At 46.5% G+C, this 21,755-nt stretch overlaps 1 protein-coding gene across 2 annotated transcripts in view; it reads right to left on the bottom strand.

The window, feature by feature from the left end:
- Positions 1-5,718: 5,718 nt before the first annotated feature.
- map2k4b (mitogen-activated protein kinase kinase 4b) overlaps positions 5,719-21,755 on the bottom strand; it is a 34,892-nt gene continuing 18,855 nt past the window's right edge. For both annotated transcript variants that reach the window (XM_067429139.1, XM_067429140.1), the window contains 8 exons: positions 15,092-15,211; positions 14,679-14,798; positions 11,187-11,238; positions 10,817-10,944; positions 10,267-10,344; positions 10,044-10,192; positions 9,917-9,962; positions 5,719-6,241 (listed from right to left, as the gene is read on the bottom strand). In XM_067429139.1, coding sequence (XP_067285240.1) covers positions 6,128-6,241; positions 9,917-9,962; positions 10,044-10,192; positions 10,267-10,344; positions 10,817-10,944; positions 11,187-11,238; positions 14,679-14,798; positions 15,092-15,211 — 807 coding nt within the window. In that variant the 3' untranslated portion in view covers positions 5,719-6,127. The remainder of the gene's footprint in view (positions 6,242-9,916; positions 9,963-10,043; positions 10,193-10,266; positions 10,345-10,816; positions 10,945-11,186; positions 11,239-14,678; positions 14,799-15,091; positions 15,212-21,755) is intronic.

A 21,755-nucleotide genomic window follows, 5' to 3' on the forward strand; every position in this document is an offset into this window, starting at 1 on the left:
GTATGGACAGGTTTAATATTTCAAAATCGATAATTATGTTGTTTTTTATTATTACAAATAGGCCTATCTCTGCATTTATGTTAACCTACAGACTTTCAAACATGAACATGTCATTTATTAATATGTATTCGTGTCAAAATGGCATATAAACATCTTTTCCTATGCTGTTTTGCCTAGAAACGCTTCCAACACGCTCGCGTGTCGCGTGAAAAATAGGCGTCTCTTCTATTTGAAGCATGCACGCGTTTTCCGCGCGGCGCGGCTGACGCAGGCAGTATGTAAGCGCTAACCGGTTAACATGGGAGCCGAAATAAAAACGGACACGCCACGCAGCCGAGACGCTCACGACACGCTTGCAGTGTGTCTCCGAACGCCGGCTCCGCCGAACGCGTCTTTTCGCGATCACGGAGTAGTTTGAAAGCTAGTTTGAAAGACGGAGGGGAGCACAGAATAAAAATACCCGGTCCTAAATATCCTCCGACTGAGCTTCGAGGCCATAATCAAACGGCGCAACCAGAATATGTATCTTTATTTCGCAAAGAATAGCACGCGTTGATCCGCATTAACTCCATCCGATCGGCTACTTTAAATCGCTTCAATTAGGCTTTTAGTCCAAAAGAGCGCACATTTAGAGAAATCTTGATAAATTCTCATATGTTCACGTCTCATTGCTTTACAGAGAATGATCATTTCTATAAATTTGTTCACTAAATGATATAGTTTTGAGCGCTCTCTCCACGGTCATCACAATAGGAATAGGCATTGGCTACATGAAAAAAAGAAAGAAAGAAAAGAAAAAAGAAAAAAGAAAAAAAAAAACTTTTAGGCCTAACGAGTCCCCGTTTTATATAGTTCTAACACGAGCCTATGAGGCTGTGAGTTAGGCTATCACACCAGCAAGAGTGTTTCTCCGAACATCTGCACAATCGCAAATGTGACATTATACAACAGTTCAATAAAGTTACTGAGTAGGCTTTTTTTTTTATAGATTAGCCTATCCAGAGTCGTTTGCCAGATTAAAAGATTTAGGATTTTTAAAAGACTCGTTTGAATAAAGGATTCAACTCTCTCTTTAAGATAGAGATTTGCTGCCACCTACTGGCGGTGTTAGTTTCATAGTTAAAAAGTCGATGTTTCATTTTTTTCCTTCTAATTATTTCATATTTCTACATTACATTTTAAACATTCATCTCTTAACATAATTTATGCAATTATAAGTTGTTGTGTAAATCCACATGCCATGTCTAAACAGCCTGTGTCAATCGAAAAAATTATTTTATTGATACCGACATTCCTTTATTTGGTCATAATAGCCATACATCGTGTCTGGCTATTAGAGGACAGATAGATATGACGATGATTTTAAAAATACAGTTTTCTCTTGGCTTTATTATTAGAGTTTGGATATTCTCTCAACCGAGTGAGCACATCATGCATTATATTGTATTATAATGACGATGTAATATTAGCCTACCACCAAACTTTGACTAAAAGCATGTTGCATATTAATTGTTCTAGGAACCTGAAAGCATATTAATTATTTTTGTGTAAATTGTGCCACTCCATCATGATGTTTGTAGTGCAAACATAAACTGAAGCATTAACTTAATATTATATTATATTAATATAACAAAAAAATATATTATTCATTGAAATTTAAGTTAATAAAAACATCTAAAACAAATAATACATGTATTATTTACATTTGTATGATGACAACACTCAATGCTCAGTGAACATGTTTTACATTTAGGCTATTTCAATAGATTTTTTCAGTCAAAGAAGCCAAATAATTGGGTGACAAATAGCATGCATATAGACTATTAATTTTACAGGCAAACAAATACAGTTTTGGTAAAACTCTTATTTTGAAAAACACGAATCCATTTCCTGCCAATCCGATTTCTGTGCAAAAACGGGAAAACCAAAAATCAAGTCATAATGTCGTTTTTTCGTTTTTCTAAAAAAACGAAAAAACGAACAAAGGAGTTGTTTTCTCGTTTTTTCGTTTTCATTTGTGAAAGCAAAAACAAATGAACGAACGATACCTGGACCCAGAATGTTAGCTATTAATCAATGAAAATATTAATCCGGCTTCTCTCCGTGAAGTTGCGCGTTTCCCATTTCAAATACAAATCGACTGAAACACGACATGTCAAAATCTGTGACGAAGCAGGCGAGAGCCAATGAGCGTTCGATGCCACTGCCGTAAATCATGTCGTAACGCTTCATGAGGGCGCGTTTTTTAAATTTGAATTTACGAGCGCGAGATTTGATGTTTGCCGTCGCGCTACTGAGAGGAGATGAAGACTAATGGAGATGAAGATCACCGGGCTCAATTTTAGATTTGTTTCTCGCAAACATATGGATTCTAACGATTTGGAATACAGCGAACGAATAAAGTGTTGCGTTTTGTGAATTGATGTTGTGTTTTGGTGTATATTGTGATCGCCAGTTGCTGAATAGGAGAAAATGCCTTTTTATGTCTGACAGCAAACAACAAGCTAAATACTACAAAATGGTTGGCAAGAATGTTATTCATCTGACGGTTTTAAAATTCAGTCTTCTTTTAACATTATCTAGTCACCCGAAATGAGTTTGTAGTGATGTCACGAGAGCAAAATGTTATTTTATATTTGTTATTTTTTATTAGGTTGATTAACTTAGTAAAATGCATTTAATAAATGTGACTGAAAACATGTATTGATGTGACTATTGGATATAAAATAAACAATATTAATGCCACGATTTATGGGAGCCGGTGGCTGGCTGCTTACACGTTAACAGATACGTCGATAATTTACATTTTAGTGCTGTCAATACGTCAATATTGTACATTTTAGTGCTGTTAATAAGTCAGTATTGTACGTTTTATTGTGTGTGAAAACGTTAGTAAATGTACGTGTAGTAGAATCACACTTAACGTAAAAATACTCACGTATTTTCATGAGATCACGTTGCAGCATGCCAGATTACCAGTCCAGCCCTGCTAAGGTACAAAACCGAAAAGGTACTAATATGTACCTTTAAAGTTCCACTATGCACCTTGAGGGTACTAATACACACTCTTAAAGAACTGATATGCACCTAATATGTACCTTTTAGGGGTTAGTTAGGTATAAAGATGTACCTTTTCACTTTTGTACCTTAGGGTACCGCCCAGTGACAGCACTGTACCTTTTTTTCTGAGAGTGTGTGGCAGTCTATCTGTTCAATAAAACACTTCTTCACATGTTGAGTGATAAAAACACCATCATCTCTGCGTCGCGTTAACATTATTTCAGATCCCTCAGTTCTGTCCGTCTCCTAAAGCCAAATAAGTTTTATTACAAACTCGTTTTAATCTCTTTTATTCTCTCTTCGGCATGAGCTTCAGGACTGTTGCTAAAAAATAAATTTAAATAAATGCTAGAATAAGACAGGTTTGTTTGTTTAAAAGCAGAGGCTCTGTTCTTTCGGTTGATATATTGCATGTTCAGATATTCATACAGCAAAATATTGAGGAATAAATGCAGACGGGACAGGGAATGGCTGAGTATTGGTTTTATTCTATAGCATTAACCCATCGCTGTTCAGATCTAACAGAGCAGAATGACAATAAAGTCAACGATCACAACAGGCCGATCATATTCATAGATGTCCTCATTAATCATGTGACGAAGGTAACATATCCAAACCTGAACATTATCCCTGCACATTTTTACAGATAGCTTTTTACAGATTCTCACCATACACGTAAAATATTTTCACAGTGATCAATTTTTTCTGTACATATTTCCCACTCTTGATACAATATAATAATACACATCGCCCTTACAATTATTGGACTCTCCGTACTGAACATTGAGGATTTTCTTCTCTTGACGAAGAGAAAGCGTGATCATCCCAAAGCCCTCTGAACACTATCCGGTGCCGTATTATTATACGATCAGTCCACTGTACATCTTTTAAAATAAGTGACCTATGGATGAATGAAGTGAGGTCATGCCAGATCCACGGAACTCATGCTAAAGCATCGCTTCACACACACCGATCCCCAGCGTGGTGAAGCGAACGTCTGTATAAATAATACACATTTACAGTGGATGAGAAGCTGACCGAGCGCTCCGGACACTAAACGCGGGTGAAAACCGTTCGGATCATCGTGACATTATATTGCATATTGAGCAAGTAAAGCTACGTTAACATTTCTTTGACGCGGAACAAGACCTTTGCATACCGATGCATTAAATAGAGAGAGACGTGATGTACAATGTGTCAAACACACATCAAGACAAATTTTGGTAGAACATCTACATCCCAGCAACTTTTAGACTTGATGGTCTTTGTCTACTTAAATGAGCAAATTCAAGTTTTGCTTGTTAATATTCCGAGATGATCACACACACGCACACACACACACACACACGCACACACACACGACGCAAAGAAATCAGAAAGGCTGTTTTGCTGAATTGCTTGTTCACACACCGTGATGTAAATGGCTTTTAAATGAGAGCCAGTTCTTATTGCACAAAATGTTTTGGGACTTTCTCTTTAAACACAATCATGTGTGATTATGGTGAAATACTCAGACTCTCAACCAGGACTCTCATTTCACAGATGAGCACAAATCCTGCGTTCAACGCTTGATCTCCGACTCGGCGACGCCTCCACGCTGCAAACTACACTGCAAAAAATGCTCTCCATATTTCTTTTCTTATTCTTGTTTCCAGTCTAAATATCAAAAAATTCTTAAATCAAGATTCTTTTACTAGATCAGTAAAATGACAAGATATTTTTGCTTGTTTTCTGGGGGGAAAAATCTAAATCAAGTGAGTTTTTGCTTAAAAAATTATCTGCCAATGGGGTAAGAAAATAATCGTATTTCTGTTTGGGATAGAAACAAGAAACCAGATTTTTTTCTCTTAGAAATAAAAAAAAAATTTCTCACCGCATCGGCAGATCATTAAGCCTGTTTTAAGCAAAAACTCACTTCATTTAGATTTATGTTAAACAAAACAAGGAACAATATCGTATGTTGATTCACTTCTAGACTTCTTATGAACATTCATCTAGTAAATGCATCTTGATTTAAAAATTGTTTAGACTAGAAAACAAGACAAAATGACTGAGTAAGAAGAGCATTTTTTGCAGTGTAATCACGTTCGTCTTCAGTGTTTCTCGTTTTCCAGCACAAACATCTAAACCTTCTTAAATCAAGACTAATCTGTCAACGGAGACACATAATTCAAGACTCTATTGACAGATATTTGCTTTTGCTTCAAGCTTCATTTGGATCTGTTTTTTAAGAAGTCGGTAAATTATGTTTCTATGTAAGCCCATTTCCGCCACAAAATTAAAAAAATAAAGAGTAATTGCGACTTTTTATCTAAGTATTCAGACTTTTCCCTCACAATTGCATGATATACACCGCAAAAAATGCTTTACTGATTTAGTATTTTGTCTTGTTTCTAGTCAAAATTTCTAAAAATTCTTACAATAAGAAACATTTACTAGACAAGTAAAAATTATTGTATTGTTTTGGGAAACAATTACTCAAAATGAAGAGAGTTTTTGCTTAAAATAAGATAAATAATCTGCCAGTGGGGTGAGAAAAATTGCTTGTTTTAAGATTATTTTTCTCACCCCATTGGCAGATTATTTATCTTATTTTAAGCAAAAACTCTCTTCATTTTGAGTAATTGTTTCCCAAAACAAGACAATAACTTTTGCCTGTCTAGTAAATACTTCTTGTCTTGTCGTGTAAGAATTTTCAGATGTTTGGACTAGAAACAAGATAAAAATAATAAGTAAGAAAAGCATTTTTTTGCAGTGTAAAGTCACAATTCTGACTTTTTTTCCTCACAATTGCGTGATATAAAGTCACAATTCTGAAATAAAAAGTCGTAATTACTCTTTTTATTTATTTATTTAGTGGAAACGGGCTTCCACATGTTTGAGATGTTTGTGCTGTAAAGGAAGCACATCATGTTTTGCAGCACAGGATCGTTTCTAATGCGAGATCGAGCGCCGAGAGCGGGCAGTGATGTGGTAAAAGCAGTGAAATGCGGGTCGGTGGAGGGTCCGTTGCTGTATGAACACCACATGGTGGCCGGGCCGTCTGGAGTTCACAGACCGCTCACCATCAGTCAACATACATGGGCGAGCTCGGAGACACCGGCATCTGATCCAGGATCTTACACACGTATCCGGCCACATCCACCACACGCTCCTCGTACATCAGGATGAACGGATGCTTCTGCAGGACACACACACAAACACACACACACACACACACACACACACACACACACACACACACACACACACACACACACACACACACACACACACACAACACACACACACACAAATCAATATCACACACTGCAAAAAATGCTCTACTTACTTAGCATTTTAGTCTTGATTCTAGTCCACACATCTAAAAATTCTTACATTAATTATTACATTTACTAGACAAGCAAAAGTAATTGTCTTGTTTTGGGAACAAATAACTCAAAAATAAGAGAGTGCTTACTTAAAATAAGCAAAATAATCTGCCAATAGGGTGAGAAAAATTGTCTTTTCTTCTTGAATTAAAATAATTTTGCTTACCCCATTGGCTAATTAATTATCTTATTTTAAGCAAAAATTATCTTTATTTTGAGTGTTGTTATGGTTAGTGTAGCGGTTGTTGTGACCGGTGTTGTGGCTGGTGTTGTGGCTGGTGTTGTGGCTGGTGTTGTGACGGGTGTTGTGGCTGGTGTTGTGGCTGGTGTTGTGGCTGGTGTTGTGACCGGTGTTGTGGCTGGTGTTGTGGCTGGTGTTGTGGCTGGTGTTGTGACCGGTGTTGTGGCTGGTGTTGTGGCTGGTGTTGTGGCTGGTGTTGTGACCGGTGTTGTGGCTGGTGTTGTGGCTGGTGTTGTGGCTGGTGTTGTGACCGGTGTTGTGGCTGGTGTTGTGGCTGGTGTTGTGACCGGTGTTGTGGCTGGTGTTGTGGCTGGTGTTGTGACCGGTGTTGTGGCTGGTGTTGTGACGGGTGTTGTGGCTGGTGTTGTGGCTGGTGTTGTGACCGGTGTTGTGACCGGTGTTGTGACGGGTGTTGTGGCTGGTGTTGTGGCTGGTGTTGTGGCTGGTGTTGTGGCTGGTGTTGTGGCTGGTGTTGTGGCTGGTGTTGTGGCCGGTGTTGTGGCTGGTGTTGTGACCGGTGTTGTGACCGGTGTTGTGACGGGTGTTGTGGCTGGTGTTGTGGCTGGTGTTGTGACCGGTGTTGTGGCTGGTGTTGTGGCTGGTGTTGTGGCTGGTGTTGTGACCGGTGTTGTGGCTGGTGTTGTGGCTGGTGTTGTGGCTGGTGTTGTGACCGGTGTTGTGGCTGGTGTTGTGGCTGGTGTTGTGGCTGGTGTTGTGACCGGTGTTGTGGCTGGTGTTGTGACCGGTGTTGTGGCTGGTGTTGTGGCTGGTGTTGTGACCGGTGTTGTGGCTGGTGTTGTGACGGGTGTTGTGGCTGGTGTTGTGGCTGGTGTTGTGACCGGTGTTGTGACGGGTGTTGTGGCTGGTGTTGTGGCTGGTGTTGTGACCGGTGTTGTGGCTGGTGTTGTGGCTGGTGTTGTGGCTGGTGTTGTGACCGGTGTTGTGGCTGGTGTTGTGGCTGGTGTTGTGGCTGGTGTTGTGACCGGTGTTGTGGCTGGTGTTGTGGCTGGTGTTGTGACCGGTGTTGTGACCGGTGTTGTGACCGGTGTTAGGGCTGGTTTTGTGACCGGTGTTGTGACTGGTGTTGTGACCGGTGTTGTGACCGGTGTTGTGACCGGTGTTGTGACCGGTGTTGTGACCGGTGTTGTGACCGGTGTTGTGGCTGGTGTTGTGGCTGGTGTTGTGACCGGTGTTGTGGCCGGTGTTGTGACCGGTGTTGTGACCGGGGTTGTGACCGGGGTTGTGACCGGGGTTGTGACGGGTGTTAGGGCTGGTGTTGTAACCGGTGTTGTGGCTGGTGTTGTGACCGGTGTTGTGACTGGTGTCGTGACCGGTGTTGTGACGGGTGTTGTGGCTGGTGTTGTAACCGGTGTTGTGGCTGGTGTTGTGACCGGTGTTGTGGCTGGTGTTGTAACCGGTGTTGTGGCTGGTGTTGTGACCGGTGTTGTGACTGGTGTCGTGACCGGTGTTGTGACGGGTGTTGTGGCTGGTGTTGTGACCGGTGTTGTAGCTGGTGTTATGACCGGTGTTGTGACTGGTGTTGTAGCTGGTGTTATGACCGGTGTTGTGGCCGGTGTTGTAGCTGGTGTTATGACCGGTGTTGTGACTGGTGTTGTGACCGGTGTTGTGGCTGGTTTTGTGACCGGTGTTGTGACCGGTGTTGTGACTGGTGTTGTGACCGGTGTTGTGACCAGTGTTGTGGCTGGGGTTGTGACTGGTGTTATGACTGGTGTTGTGACTGGTGTTGTGACCGGTGTTGTGGCTGGTGTAGTGACTGGTGTTGTGGCTGGTGTTGTGACCGGTGTTATGACCGGTGTCGTGACTGGTGTCGTGAATGGTGTTGTGACTGGTGTTGTGGCCGGTGTTGTGACGGGTGTTGTGGCTGTTGTTGTGGCTGTTGTTGTGGCTGTTGTTGTGACTGGTGTTGTGACGGGTGTTGTGGCTGTTGTTGTGGCTGTTGTTGTGACTGGTGTTGTGACTGGTGTTGTGACTGGTGTTGTGGCTGGTGTTGTGGCTGGTGTTGTGGCTGGTGTTGTGGCTGGTGTTGTGGCCGGTGTTGTGGCTGGTGTTGTGGCCGGTGTTGTGGCCGGTGTTGTGGCCGGTGTTGTGGCCGGTGTTGTGGCTGGTGTTGTGGCTGGTGTTGGGGCTGGTGTTGGGGCTGGTGTCGTGACCAGTGTTGTGGCTGGTGTTGTGACCGGTGTTGTGACGGGTGTTGTGGCTGGTGTTGTAACCGGTGTTGTGGCTGGTGTTATGACCGGTGTTGTGACTGGTGTTGTGACCGGTGTTGTGGCCGGTGTTGTGGCTGGTGTTGTGACCGGTGTTGTGACCGGTGTTGTGACCGGTGTTGTGGCTGGTGTTGTGGCCGGTGTTGTGACTGTTGTTGTGACCGGTGTTGTGGCTGGGGTTGCGACTGGTGTTATGACCGGTGTTGTGACTGGTGTTGTGACCGGTGTTGTGGCTGGTGTTGTGGCTGGGGTTGTGACTGGTGTTATGACCGGTGTTGTGACTGGTGTCGTGGCCGGTGTTGTGACGGGTGTTTTGACGGGTGTTGTGGCTGGTGTCGTGGCTGGTGTTGTGACGGGTGTTGTGACGGGTGTTGTGACGGGTGTTGTGACGGGTGTTGTGACGGGTGCTGTGGCTGTTGTTGTGGCTGGTGTTGTGACCGGTGTTGTAACCAGTGTTGTGGCTTGTGTTGTGACCGGTGTTGCTGGTGTTGTGGCTGGTGTTGTGGCTGGTGTGGTGGCTGGTGTGGTGGCTGGTGTTGTGGCCGGTGTTGTGGCTGGTGTTGTGGCTGGTGTTGTGGCCGGTGTTGTGGCTGGTGTTGTGACCGGTGTTGTGGCTGGTGTTGTGGCTGGTGTTGTGGCCGGTGTTGTGGCTGGTGTTGTGACCGGTGTTGTAACCAGTGTTGTGGCTTGTGTTGTGACCGGTGTTGTGGCTGGTGTTGTGGCTGGTGTTGTGGCCGGTGTTGTGGCCGGTGTTGTGACTGGTGTTGTGACTGGTGTTGTGACTGGTGTTGTGACTGGTGTTGTGACTGGTGTTGCGACTGGTGTCGTGGCTGGTGTTGTGACTGGTGTTGTGACTGGTGTCGTGGCTGGTGTTGTGGCCGGTGTTGTGACTGGTGTAGTGACTGGTGTCGTGGCTGGTGTCGTGACGGGTGTTGTGACTGGTGTTGTGACGGGTGTTGGGCTCCAGAGTCACTTTCAAATTGTTCAAGCTGCATATGAGCATTTTTAAAGAGACGTACCAGCAGTTCTCTGTACTTTGGCCTTTTTGACTCGTCCTTTGTAAGGCTGGAGGAAGGCAGATAGTCACATGGTTAAACAAAGACACGTCACATGACCAAGCGCAGGCTTGTGTAGGCAAAGGCTCACCATAGATTGACGAACTGGATGAATTTGGGCGAGAACTGGCGCTCCTCGGAGCAGCTGAGCTGCGGCGGGTCTCCCTTCACCACTTGCGTCAGCTGATCGAACACACTGTTCCAGCGTGGGTAGGGGAAGCGGCCCGTGGCCAGCTCGTACTGCAACGCAAACACAAGTCCAGCGTAACCACCCGTACTTCACATGAGCCTGAAGAGAATGACTGGGCACATACCAGCGTGATCCCCAAACTCCAGACATCCGAGCGCACGTCGTAGCCTTGCCTGGAGGCGCTGGGGTCGATCCGCTCCGGCTGCAAACAGAAAACATCACCATCACCACCATCCCAATCACCATCCTCATCACCATCACCATTCTCACCACCATCACCATCATCCTCATCACCATCATCACCATCATCACGATCATCATCATCATCCCCATCATCATCACCATCATCCTCATCACCACCATCATCACCATCATCCTCATCACCATCACCATTCTCACCACCATCACCATCATCCTCATCACCACCATCACCATCATCACGATCATCATCATCATCATCCCCATCATCATCCCCATCATCATCACCATCATCATCACCACCATCATCATCATCATCATCATCATCATCATCACCACCAGTTATGTTATGCCCAAAACAAGACAACTACTTTTGCTTGTCTAGTAAATGTTTCTTTATGTAAGAATTGAACAAGAAAAAAATACTAAAAAAGAAAAGCATTTTTTGCAGTGTGCTCGCATTTTCCGACACTCACAGCCATGTAGGGCCGGCAGCCGGCGTCGCGGGTCTTGGCGATGGAGTCCACGAGTTGCCCGCTGATGCCGAAGTCACACAGCTTAATGTTGCCATTTCTGTCCAGGAGAATGTTGGAGGGTTTGATGTCTGAAACGAGTCAAGCATTCACTCACTCTCTCCTGCGCCACAACACACACACACACACACACACACGCATGCATGCACACACACACACTCTCTCCTGCGCCACAACACACACAACACACACTCTCTCCTGTGCCACAACACACAACCCACACACTCTCTCCTGTGCCACAACACACACTCTCTCCTGGGCCACAACACACACACACTTTCTCAGAGATTTAACTTCAGCTGGAGTCGCTCACCTCTGTGGATGATCTTCAAGTTTTCTTTCAAGTGATTCAGTGCTTTCACAGTCTGCAGAAAACAACACAACTACTTTCATATGCGGTTGATAAAAATAATAACTCTAGTGCTGTCAAAACGATTAATTGCGATTATTCGCACCCAAAATAAAAGTTAATGTTTACATAATATTAGTGTGTGTGTGTGCACTATGTGTAATTATTATTTGTATATAATTACACACACGCACGCACGCACGCATATATATATATACAGACACAGAGCACCTGCACCACTTTATTCAACGTTTGTTCACTATTGGCACAATAAATCAACCCTCCGGGGGGTTTGCACCAATTTCATTGCTGTGTGATCCTACACCCTGCCACACTGGTGGAGAATGCGGACAAGAGCGTGAAGGATCACCAACCATCCCAGAACACTGACATTGTTTTTTTCTGCCCACACAGTCAACGATGATCGAAACAAAAGGCGGCATTAATCTCTCACATGGAAGACCTGCTCAAATGCCTGACAGAAGTGAGTGTGCGGGACAACAGATTACTGAACACCTGGCAGCCTGTCCGGCAAAGGTTGAAGAGGAACTCACCACTCTCTTCGCCTCGCCCCCGCCCAGCACGTTCCGCTTCCTTGACCCGTGCATCCGAGCAACCCAGCTGCTGCCGAAGCTAACCAGCCATGATGACGTCGAATTATTAATTACAACTGTTCAAAACCACGGCTGTTCGGGAGAACTGGGATCGGAGCGAATGGGCGCGGTTGCTGGGACCCCTGCTGACCAGTGAGGCACAACAAGCTTATTTTTCCCTGCCCACTGAGAATACTGATAATTATGATGAATTAAAAAAAGAAATACCCGGACACTTCGAGCCGTCTTCCCTATTGGCAGCCCAGTTTTCTCATGAGTGGGAGTTCAAGCCTCGTCGCCCAGTCCGCGCACCTCGCATTACACTAGTTGCTCTAGGGAACACCCACTGCGGGTCAGGTTGTGGAACGAGTGATGAGCGACTGCTTGCTCCGAGCTCTTCCGCCACCAAACCGTTCTCCCGGAGGTACCCAGCGCGCAGTACACAGGTCTGCGGCTCCCGGCCCAGTAGACGAGCCGATCCCCACGGAGGGCCTGGCCTCGCCAGTATGCACATGGTTGGCTGGCTACAGCGTACATCAGGAGTGGCCCCACGAAGCCCCGCGAACGGAGGTGAAGATCAACGGGCGGCCGGTTCTGGCCCTCCTCGATTCTGGGAGCTCGATCAGTCTCATTCAGGCCGCCATCCTGCCACAGCAGAAGAACTCCAAAGCCCAGTTGCCCAGGCTGTCCTCTGCCGGCTGCTGCAGGTAAAACAGTTCCGCACCACGGTCTACCATCTGCAGACGGACGGCCTTGTGGAGCTTTAATCAAACCCTGAAACAGATGCTCAGGCGTGTGGCAGCTGAAGATAAGAGGGATGGGAATTAATGCTTCTCTACGTCGGATTTCGGGAAGTCCCCCAAGCCTCCACAGGGTTCACCCCTTTCGAGTTGCTCTTTGGACGTCAGCCGAGTGGCCTCCTTGACGTGGCCCGTGAAGCCTAGGAACAGCAGCAGCAAGCACCTCTCCGCTCTGCCATCGAATACGTAAGGGAAATGCGTGAGCGGATCGAGAGGGTCATGCCATTAGTCCGGGAGCACCTCACAAAGGCGCAGCAGTCCCAACAGCAACTGTACAATTGAACAGCTCAGCCACGGGAGTTCCAACCAGGGGATCGAGTTATGCTGCTGGTCCCCACCTCCACGTGCAAGTTCCGCATGACCTGGCAAGGCCCTTTCACTGTTGTGGAGTGAGTGAGTCCCATCATCAACTATTGGCTGCGCCATCACCCTGTTGAAGAGGTGGGTGGGGATCCAGGAATAGCTTGCCACGTTGGCTTCCATTGATCCCCTAGTTGTAGACATCTAGACATCGGGGACCATCTGGCAGCCGCCCATAAGATGGAGCTGAACCATCTGGTCCGTCAGTTCTCTGATGTGTTCTCCACACGTCCAGGGCAGACCAATGTCATCCAGCACGACATCCCCACACCACCAGAAGTCATCGTGAGGCAGCGGCCCTATCGGGTCCCAGAGGCTTGGAGACAGGCCATTGAGGATGAGATTTGTGAGATGCTCAAGTTAGGCTAATCGAACCATCCCGCAGCGCCTGGTCCAGCCCAATCGTCATGGTACTGAAGTTGGATGGCACCCTCCGGTTCTGTAACGATTTCTGTCGGCTCAACGAGGTCGATGACTACCCGATGCCCTGTGTCAACGAGCTACTGGAACGTCTGGGGAGGGCCCGGTACATCACGACACTCGACCTCACAAAAGGATACTGGCATGTTCCCCTGACAGATTCCACCAATGACAAGACGGCGTTCTCTACACCCAGGGGGCACTGGCAATACCGGACCGGGAAGGGCCTCCAAGGGGCACCGGTGACGTTCCAGAAGATGATGGACATCCTGCTACATCCTCACCGAGCGTACGCGGCTGCCTACCTCGACGACGTGGTCATCCACTCCGAGACCTGGCAGGACCATCTGGAGCAGCTCCGGAGGGTCCTCCTGGAACTCTGGCGGTCTGGGCCGAGGCTCAGTACCTGAGTAGAGGGGTGGGTAGAGGGCTGATCCAGCCCCAGAGACAGAAGGTCGACGCCATCCTGACAGCGCCCCGCCCGGAGACCAAAACTCAGATACGAGCCTTTTTGCGGGTTGGCGGGCTATTATCGCTGTTTTATCGCTCTATATATATATATATATATATATATATATATATATATATATATATATATATATATATATATATATATATATATATATATAATGTAAACAAGAACTTTTATTTTGGGAGCGATAAATCAAGATTAATCGATTTGACAGCACTAATTATTATTACAAAAAAATTGGAAATTTTTTAGTTTTATAAATTTTTATAAACAGTGTTTTATAAATGTTATTGTAACATTTCTGTTTTACATTTTCTACACAATTAATATTGATATCATAAAAAAATATATAAATTCATATAATTATAAATTACATTTAATATTAATTATTATAAATTAAATGTTTTATCAAAAAATTATTGTCATTATTATTTACAATAATAATAATAATAATAATAATATTATACATTTATAATTTGAAGTAATAATTATAATTACAATAATAAGTCTATTATACAGTATGTTGCAATAAAATATAATCATTGTTTAATGATGCATTATTATAATTACTAATTATTTTCTTATATTTTATTATAAAGCTATTAATATTGCTTTAATAATAATAATAATAATAAAATATATTGTTACTATAAATAATAATTATTATTATTAATGTTGTTGTCGTTAATTATTATACAATTATCACAATTAGCTAGATAATATTGATAATAATATTATTATTTTCATTATTATTATTATTATTATTACTAAAATAAATGTGCTTTTGTTGAAGTATGAAATCATGACTTACTGCTAGTGTAATTTTGCCTAATATTTCCTCTGGAATGACGTCATCTAATGCACAATATACATATTTGTAGAATTTGTCGAGGGAGGTAGACATCAGTTCCATGCAGATCCAGCAGTCGCCCTGAACACACACACACAGAGAGAGAGAGAGAGAGAGAGAGAGAGAGAGAGAGAGAGAGAGAGAGAGAGAGAGAGAGAGAGAGAGAGAGAGAGAGAGAGAGAGAGAGAGAGAGAGAGTGAGAGAGAGAGAGAGAGAGAGAGAGAGAGAGAGAGAGAGAGAGAGGGTAAGTCCAGTGCAGTCCATCAGAAGAGGGGATCAGTGTGTGTGTGTGTCTGTGTGTGTACGTGTGCGTGTGTGCGTGTGTGTGTGTGTGTGTGTGTGTGTGTGTGTGTGTGTGTCCTTCATCAGCTGACCTCGCGGAATAGAGCGCCGTAGAACTGGACGATATACGGGCAGTCACTGCTCCTCATCACCACATCCAGATCCATGAGCAGCTGCTTCTGTTCCTTCTCATCCACGGTGGAGCGGATCCGCTGCAGAACAACAACACATGCTCCGATCAACAACACACACAGATCAACACACACTCCGATCAACACACACTCCAATCAACACACAATCAGATCAACAACACAAACTCCGATCAACAACACGCTCAGATCAACAACACACTCAGATCAACAACACACACTTCGATCAACAACACGCTCAGATCAATAACACGCTCAGATCAATAACACACTCCGATCAACAACACACTCAGATCAAAAACACACACTCCGATCAACAACACACTCAGATCAAAAGCACACACTCCGATCAACAACACACACTCCGATCAAAAACACACACTCCGATCAACAACACACACTCCGATCAACAACACACACTCCGATCAACAACACACACTCAGATCAACAACACACACTCAGATCAACAACACACACTCAGATCAACAACACACACTCCAATCAACAATACACTCAGATCAACAACACACACTCAGAGTTAGTGTTAGGGTCAGGTGTGGTGGTGTGGGTCAGTTTAAGGGTAGAGTTAGGGTCAGGTGTGGTGGTGTTGGTCAGTTTAAGGGTAGAGTTAGGGACAGGTGTGGTGGTGTGGGTCAGTTTAAGGGTAGAGTTAGGGTCAGGTGTGGTGGTGAGGGTCAGTTTAAGGGTAGAGTTAGGGACAGGTGTGGTGGTGTTGGTCAGTTTAAGGGTAGAGTTAGGGTCAGGTGTGGTGGTGTGGGTCAGTTTAAGGGTAGAGTTAGGGACAGGTGTGGTGGTGTGGGTCAGTTTAAGGGTAGAGTTAGGGACAGGTGTGGTGGTGTTGGTCAGTTCAGGTGTGGTGGTGTGGGTCAGTTTAAGGGTAGAGTTAGGGACAGGTGTGGTGGTGTGGGTCAGTTTAAGGGTAGAGTTAGGGTCAGGTGTGGTGGTGTGGGTCAGTTTAAGGGTAGAGTTAGGGTCAGGTGTGGTGGTGTGGGTCAGTTTAAGGGTAGAGTTAGGGTCAGGTGTGGTGGTGTGGGTCAGTTTAAGGGTAGAGTTAGGGACAGGTGTGGTGGTGTGGGTCAGTTTAAGGGTAGAGTTAGGGACAGGTGTGGTGGTGTGGGTCAGTTTAAGGGTAGAGTTAGGGACAGGTGTGGTGGTGTGGGTCAGTTTAAGGGTAGAGTTAGGGTCAGGTGTGGTGGTGTGGGTCAGTTTAAGGGTAGAGTTAGGGACAGGTGTGGTGGTGTGGGTCAGTTTAAGGGTAGAGTTAGGGTCAGGTGTGGTGGTGTGGGTCAGTTTAAGGGTAGAGTTAGGGACAGGTGTGGTGGTGTGGGTCAGTTTAAGGGTAGAGTTAGGGACAGGTGTGGTGGTGTGGGTCAGTTAAAGGGTAGAGTTAGGGTCAGGTGTGGTGGTGTGGGTCAGTTTAAGGGTAGAGCTAGGGACAGGTGTGGTGGTGTGGGTCAGTTTAAAGGTAGAGTTAGGGACAGATGTGGTGGTAAGGGTCAGTTTAAGGGTAGAGTTAGGGTCAGGTGTGGTGGTGTGGGTCAGTTTAAGGGTAGAGTTAGGGTCAGGTGTGGTGGTGTGGGTCAGTTTAAGGGTAGAGTTAGGGACAGGTGTGGTGGTATGGGTCAGTTTAAGGGTAGAGTTAGGGTCAGGTGTGGTGGTGTGGGTCAGTTTAAGGGTAGAGTTAGGGACAGGTGTGGTGGTGTGGGTCAGTTTAAGGGTAGAGTTAGGGACAGGTGTGGTGGTGTGGGTCAGTTTAAGGGTAGAGTTAGGGTCAGGTGTGGTGGTGTGGGTCAGTTTAAGGGTAGAGTTAGGGACAGGTGTGGTGGTGTGGGTCAGTATAAGGGTAGAGTTAGGGACAGGTGTGGTGGTGTGGGTCAGTTTAAGGGTAGAGTTAGGGTCAGGTGTGGTGGTGTGGGTCAGTTTAAGGGTAGAGTTAGGGACAGGTGTGGTGGTGTGGGTCAGTTTAAGGGTAGAGTTAGGGTCAGGTGTGGTGGTGTGGGTCAGTTTAAGGGTAGAGTTAGGGACAGGTGTGGTGGTGTGGGTCAGTTTAAGGGTAGAGTTAGGGTCAGGTGTGGTGTGGTGGTGTGGGTCAGTTTAAGGGTAGAGTTAGGGACAGGTGTGGTGGTGTGGGTCAGTTTAAGGGTAGAGTTAGGGAGAGGTGTGGTGGTGTGGGTCAGTTTAAGGGTAGAGTTAGGGTCAGGTGTGGTGGTGTGGGTCAGTATAAGGGTAGAGTTAGGGACAGGTGTGGTGGTGTGGGTCAGTTTAAGGGTAGAGTTAGGGACAGGTGTGGTGGTGTTGGTCAGTTTAAGGGTAGAGTTAGGGTCAGGTGTGGTGGTGTGGGTCAGTTTAAGGGTAGAGTTAGGGCCAGGTGTGGTGTTGTGGGTCAGTTTAAGGGTAGAGTTAGGGTCAGGTGTGGTGGTGTGGGTCAGTTTAAGGGTAGAGTTAGGGACAGGTGTGGTGGTGTGGGTCAGTTTAAGGGTAGAGTTAGGGTCAGGTGTGGTGGTGTGGGTCAGTTTAAGGGTAGAGTTAGGGACAGGTGTGGTGGTGTGGGTCAGTTTAAGGGTAGAGTTAGGGTCAGGTGTGGTGGTGTGGATCAGTTTAAGGGTAGAATTAGGGACAGGTGTGGTGGTGTTGGTCAGTTTAAGGGTAGAGTTAGGGTCAGGTGTGGTGGTGTGGGTCAGTTTAAGGGTAGAGTTAGGGTCAGGTGTGGTGGTGTGGGTCAGTTTAAGGGTAGAGTTAGGGACAGGTGTGGTGGTGTTGGTCAGTTTAAGGGTAGAGTTAGGGTCAGGTGTGGTGGTGTGGGTCAGTTTAAGGGTAGAGTTAGGGTCAGGTGTGGTGGTGTGGGTCAGTTTAAGGGTAGAGTTAGGGACAGGTGTGGTGGTGTGGGTCAGTTTAAGGGTAGAGTTAGGGTCAGGTGTGGTGGTGTGGATCAGTTTAAGGGTAGAGTTAGGGACAGGTGTGGTGGTGTTGGTCAGTTTAAGGGTAGAGTTAGGGACGGGTGTGGCGGTGTGGGTCAGTTTAAGGGTAGAGTTAGGGTCAGGTGTGGTGGTGTGGATCAGTTTAAGGGTAAAGTTAGGGACAGGTGTGGTGGTGTTGGTCAGTTTAAGGGTAGAGTTAGGGTCAGGTGTGGTGGTGTGGGTCAGTTTAAGGGTAGAGTTAGGGTCAGGTGTGGTGGTGTGGGTCAGTTTAAGGGTAGAGTTAGGGACAGGTGTGGTGGTGTGGGTCAGTTTAAGGGTAGAGTTAGGGTCAGGTGTGGTGGTGTGGGTCAGTTTAAGGGTAGAGTTAGGGACAGGTGTGGTGTGGGTCAGTTTAAGGGTAGAGTTAGGGTCAGGTGTGGTGGTGTGGGTCAGTTTAAGGGTAGAGTTAGGGTCAGATGTGGTAGTGTGGGTCAGTTTAAGGGTAGAGTTTGGGTCAGGTGTGGTGGTTTTGGTCAGTTTAAGGGTAGAGTTAGGGTCAGGTGTGGTGGTGTGGGTCAGTTTAAGGGTAGAGTTAGGGACAGGTGTGGTGGTGTGGGTCAGTTTAAGGGTAGAGTTAGGGACAGGTGTGGTGGTTTGGGTCAGTTTAAGGGTAGAGTTAGGGACAGGTGTGGTGGTGTGGGTCAGTTTAAGGGTAGAGTTAGGGTCAGGTGTGGTGGTGTGGGTCAGTTTAAGGGTAGAGTTAGGGACAGGTGTGGTGGTGTGGGTCAGTTTAAGGGTAGAGTTAGGGACAGGTGTGGTGTTTAAGGGTAGAGTTAGGGACAGGTGTGGTGGTGTGGGTCAGTTTAAGGGTAGAGTTAGGGTTCTGTGTGGTGGTGTGGGTCAGTTTAAGGGTAGAGTTAGGGTCAGGTGTGGTGGTGTGGTGTTTAAGGGTAGAGTTAGGGACAGGTGTGGTGTTTAAGGGTAGAGTTAGGGACAGGTGTGGTGGTGTGGGTCAGTTTAAGGGTAGAGTTTGGGTCAGGTGTGGTGGTGTGGGTCAGTTTAAGGGTAGAGTTAGGGTCAGGTGTGGTGGTGTGGGTCAGTTTAAGGGTAGAGTTAGGGTCAGGTGTGTTGGCGTGGGTCAGTTTAAGGGTAGAGTTAGGGACAGGTGAGGTGGTGTGGGTCAGTTTAAGGGTAGAGTAAGGGACAGGTGTGGTGGTGTGGGTCAGTTTAAGGGTAGAGTTAGGGTCAGGTGTGGTGGTGTGGGTCAGTTTAAGGGTAGAGTTATGGTCAGGTGTGGTGGTGTGGGTCAGTTTAAGGGTAGAGTTAGGGTCAGGTGTGGTGGTGTGGGTCAGTTTAAGTGTAGAGTTAGGGACAGGTGTGGTGGTGTGGGTCAGTTTAAGGGTAGAGTTAGGGACAGGTGTGGTGGTGAGGGTCAGTTTAAGGGTAGAGTTAGGGTCAGGTGTGGTGGTGTGGGTCAGTTTAAGGGTAGAGTTAGGGACAGGTGTGGTGGTGTGGGTCAGTTTAGGGTAGAGTTAGGGGCAGGTGTGGTGGTGTGGTGGTGTGGGTCAGTTTAAGACTAGAGTTAGGGACAGGTGTGGTGGTGTGGGTCAGTTTAAGGGTAGAGTTAGGGTCAGGTGTGGTGGTGTGGGTCGGTTTAAGGGTAGAGTTAGGGTCAGGTGTGGTGGTGTGGGTCAGTTTAAGTGTAGAGTTAGGGACAGGTGTGGTGGTGTGGGTCAGTTTAAGGGTAGAGTTAGGGACAGGTGTGGTGGTGAGGGTCAGTTTAAGGGTAGAGTTAGGGTCAGGTGTGGTGGTGTGGGTCAGTTTAAGGGTAGAGTTAGGGACAGGTGTGGTGGTGTGGGTCAGTTTAGGGTAGAGTTAGGGGCAGGTGTGGTGGTGTGGTGGTGTGGGTCAGTTTAAGACTAGAGTTAGGGACAGGTGTGGTGGTGTGGGTCAGTTTAAGGGTAGAGTTAGGGTCAGGTGTGGTGGTGTGGGTCAGTTTAAGGGTAGAGTTAGGGACAGGTGTGGTGGTGTGGGTCAGTATAAGGGTAGAGTTAGGGACAGGTGTGGTGGTGTGGGTCAGTTTAAGGGTAGAGTTAGGGTCAGGTGTGGTGGTGTGGGTCAGTTTAAGGGTAGAGTTAGGGACAGGTGTGGTGGTGTGGGTCAGTTTAAGGGTAGAGTTAGGGACAGGTGTGGTGGTGTGGGTCAGTTTAAGGGTAGAGTTAGGGTCAGGTGTGGTGTGGTGGTGTGGGTCAGTTTAAGGGTAGAGTTAGGGACAGGTGTGGTGGTGTGGGTCAGTTTAAGGGTAGAGTTAGGGAGAGGTGTGGTGGTGTGGGTCAGTTTAAGGGTAGAGTTAGGGTCAGGTGTGGTGGTGTGGGTCAGTATAAGGGTAGAGTTAGGGACAGGTGTGGTGGTGTGGGTCAGTTTAAGGGTAGAGTTAGGGACAGGTGTGGTGGTGTTGGTCAGTTTAAGGGTAGAGTTAGGGTCAGGTGTGGTGGTGTGGGTCAGTTTAAGGGTAGAGTTAGGGCCAGGTGTGGTGTTGTGGGTCAGTTTAAGGGTAGAGTTAGGGTCAGGTGTGGTGGTGTGGGTCAGTTTAAGGGTAGAGTTAGGGACAGGTGTGGTGGTGTGGGTCAGTTTAAGGGTAGAGTTAGGGTCAGGTGTGGTGGTGTGGGTCAGTTTAAGGGTAGAGTTAGGGACAGGTGTGGTGGTGTGGGTCAGTTTAAGGGTAGAGTTAGGGTCAGGTGTGGTGGTGTGGATCAGTTTAAGGGTAGAATTAGGGACAGGTGTGGTGGTGTTGGTCAGTTTAAGGGTAGAGTTAGGGTCAGGTGTGGTGGTGTGGGTCAGTTTAAGGGTAGAGTTAGGGACAGGTGTGGTGGTGTTGGTCAGTTTAAGGGTAGAGTTAGGGTCAGGTGTGGTGGTGTGGGTCAGTTTAAGGGTAGAGTTAGGGTCAGGTGTGGTGGTGTGGGTCAGTTTAAGGGTAGAGTTAGGGACAGGTGTGGTGGTGTGGGTCAGTTTAAGGGTAGAGTTAGGGTCAGGTGTGGTGGTGTGGATCAGTTTAAGGGTAGAGTTAGGGACAGGTGTGGTGGTGTTGGTCAGTTTAAGGGTAGAGTTAGGGACGGGTGTGGCGGTGTGGGTCAGTTTAAGGGTAGAGTTAGGGTCAGGTGTGGTGGTGTGGATCAGTTTAAGGGTAAAGTTAGGGACAGGTGTGGTGGTGTTGGTCAGTTTAAGGGTAGAGTTAGGGTCAGGTGTGGTGGTGTGGGTCAGTTTAAGGGTAGAGTTAGGGTCAGGTGTGGTGGTGTGGGTCAGTTTAAGGGTAGAGTTAGGGACAGGTGTGGTGGTGTGGGTCAGTTTAAGGGTAGAGTTAGGGTCAGGTGTGGTGGTGTGGGTCAGTTTAAGGGTAGAGTTAGGGACAGGTGTGGTGTGGGTCAGTTTAAGGGTAGAGTTAGGGTCAGGTGTGGTGGTGTGGGTCAGTTTAAGGGTAGAGTTAGGGTCAGATGTGGTGGTGTGGGTCAGTTTAAGGGTAGAGTTAGGGTCAGGTGTGGTGGTTTTGGTCAGTTTAAGGGTAGAGTTAGGGTCAGGTGTGGTGGTGTGGGTCAGTTTAAGGGTAGAGTTAGGGACAGGTGTGGTGGTGTGGGTCAGTTTAAGGGTAGAGTTAGGGACAGGTGTGGTGGTTTGGGTCAGTTTAAGGGTAG

The sequence above is a fragment of the Pseudorasbora parva genome, chromosome 21, assembly GCF_024679245.1.
Source record: "Pseudorasbora parva isolate DD20220531a chromosome 21, ASM2467924v1, whole genome shotgun sequence".
In the NCBI taxonomy this organism is placed as follows: domain Eukaryota; kingdom Metazoa; phylum Chordata; class Actinopteri; order Cypriniformes; family Gobionidae; genus Pseudorasbora; species Pseudorasbora parva.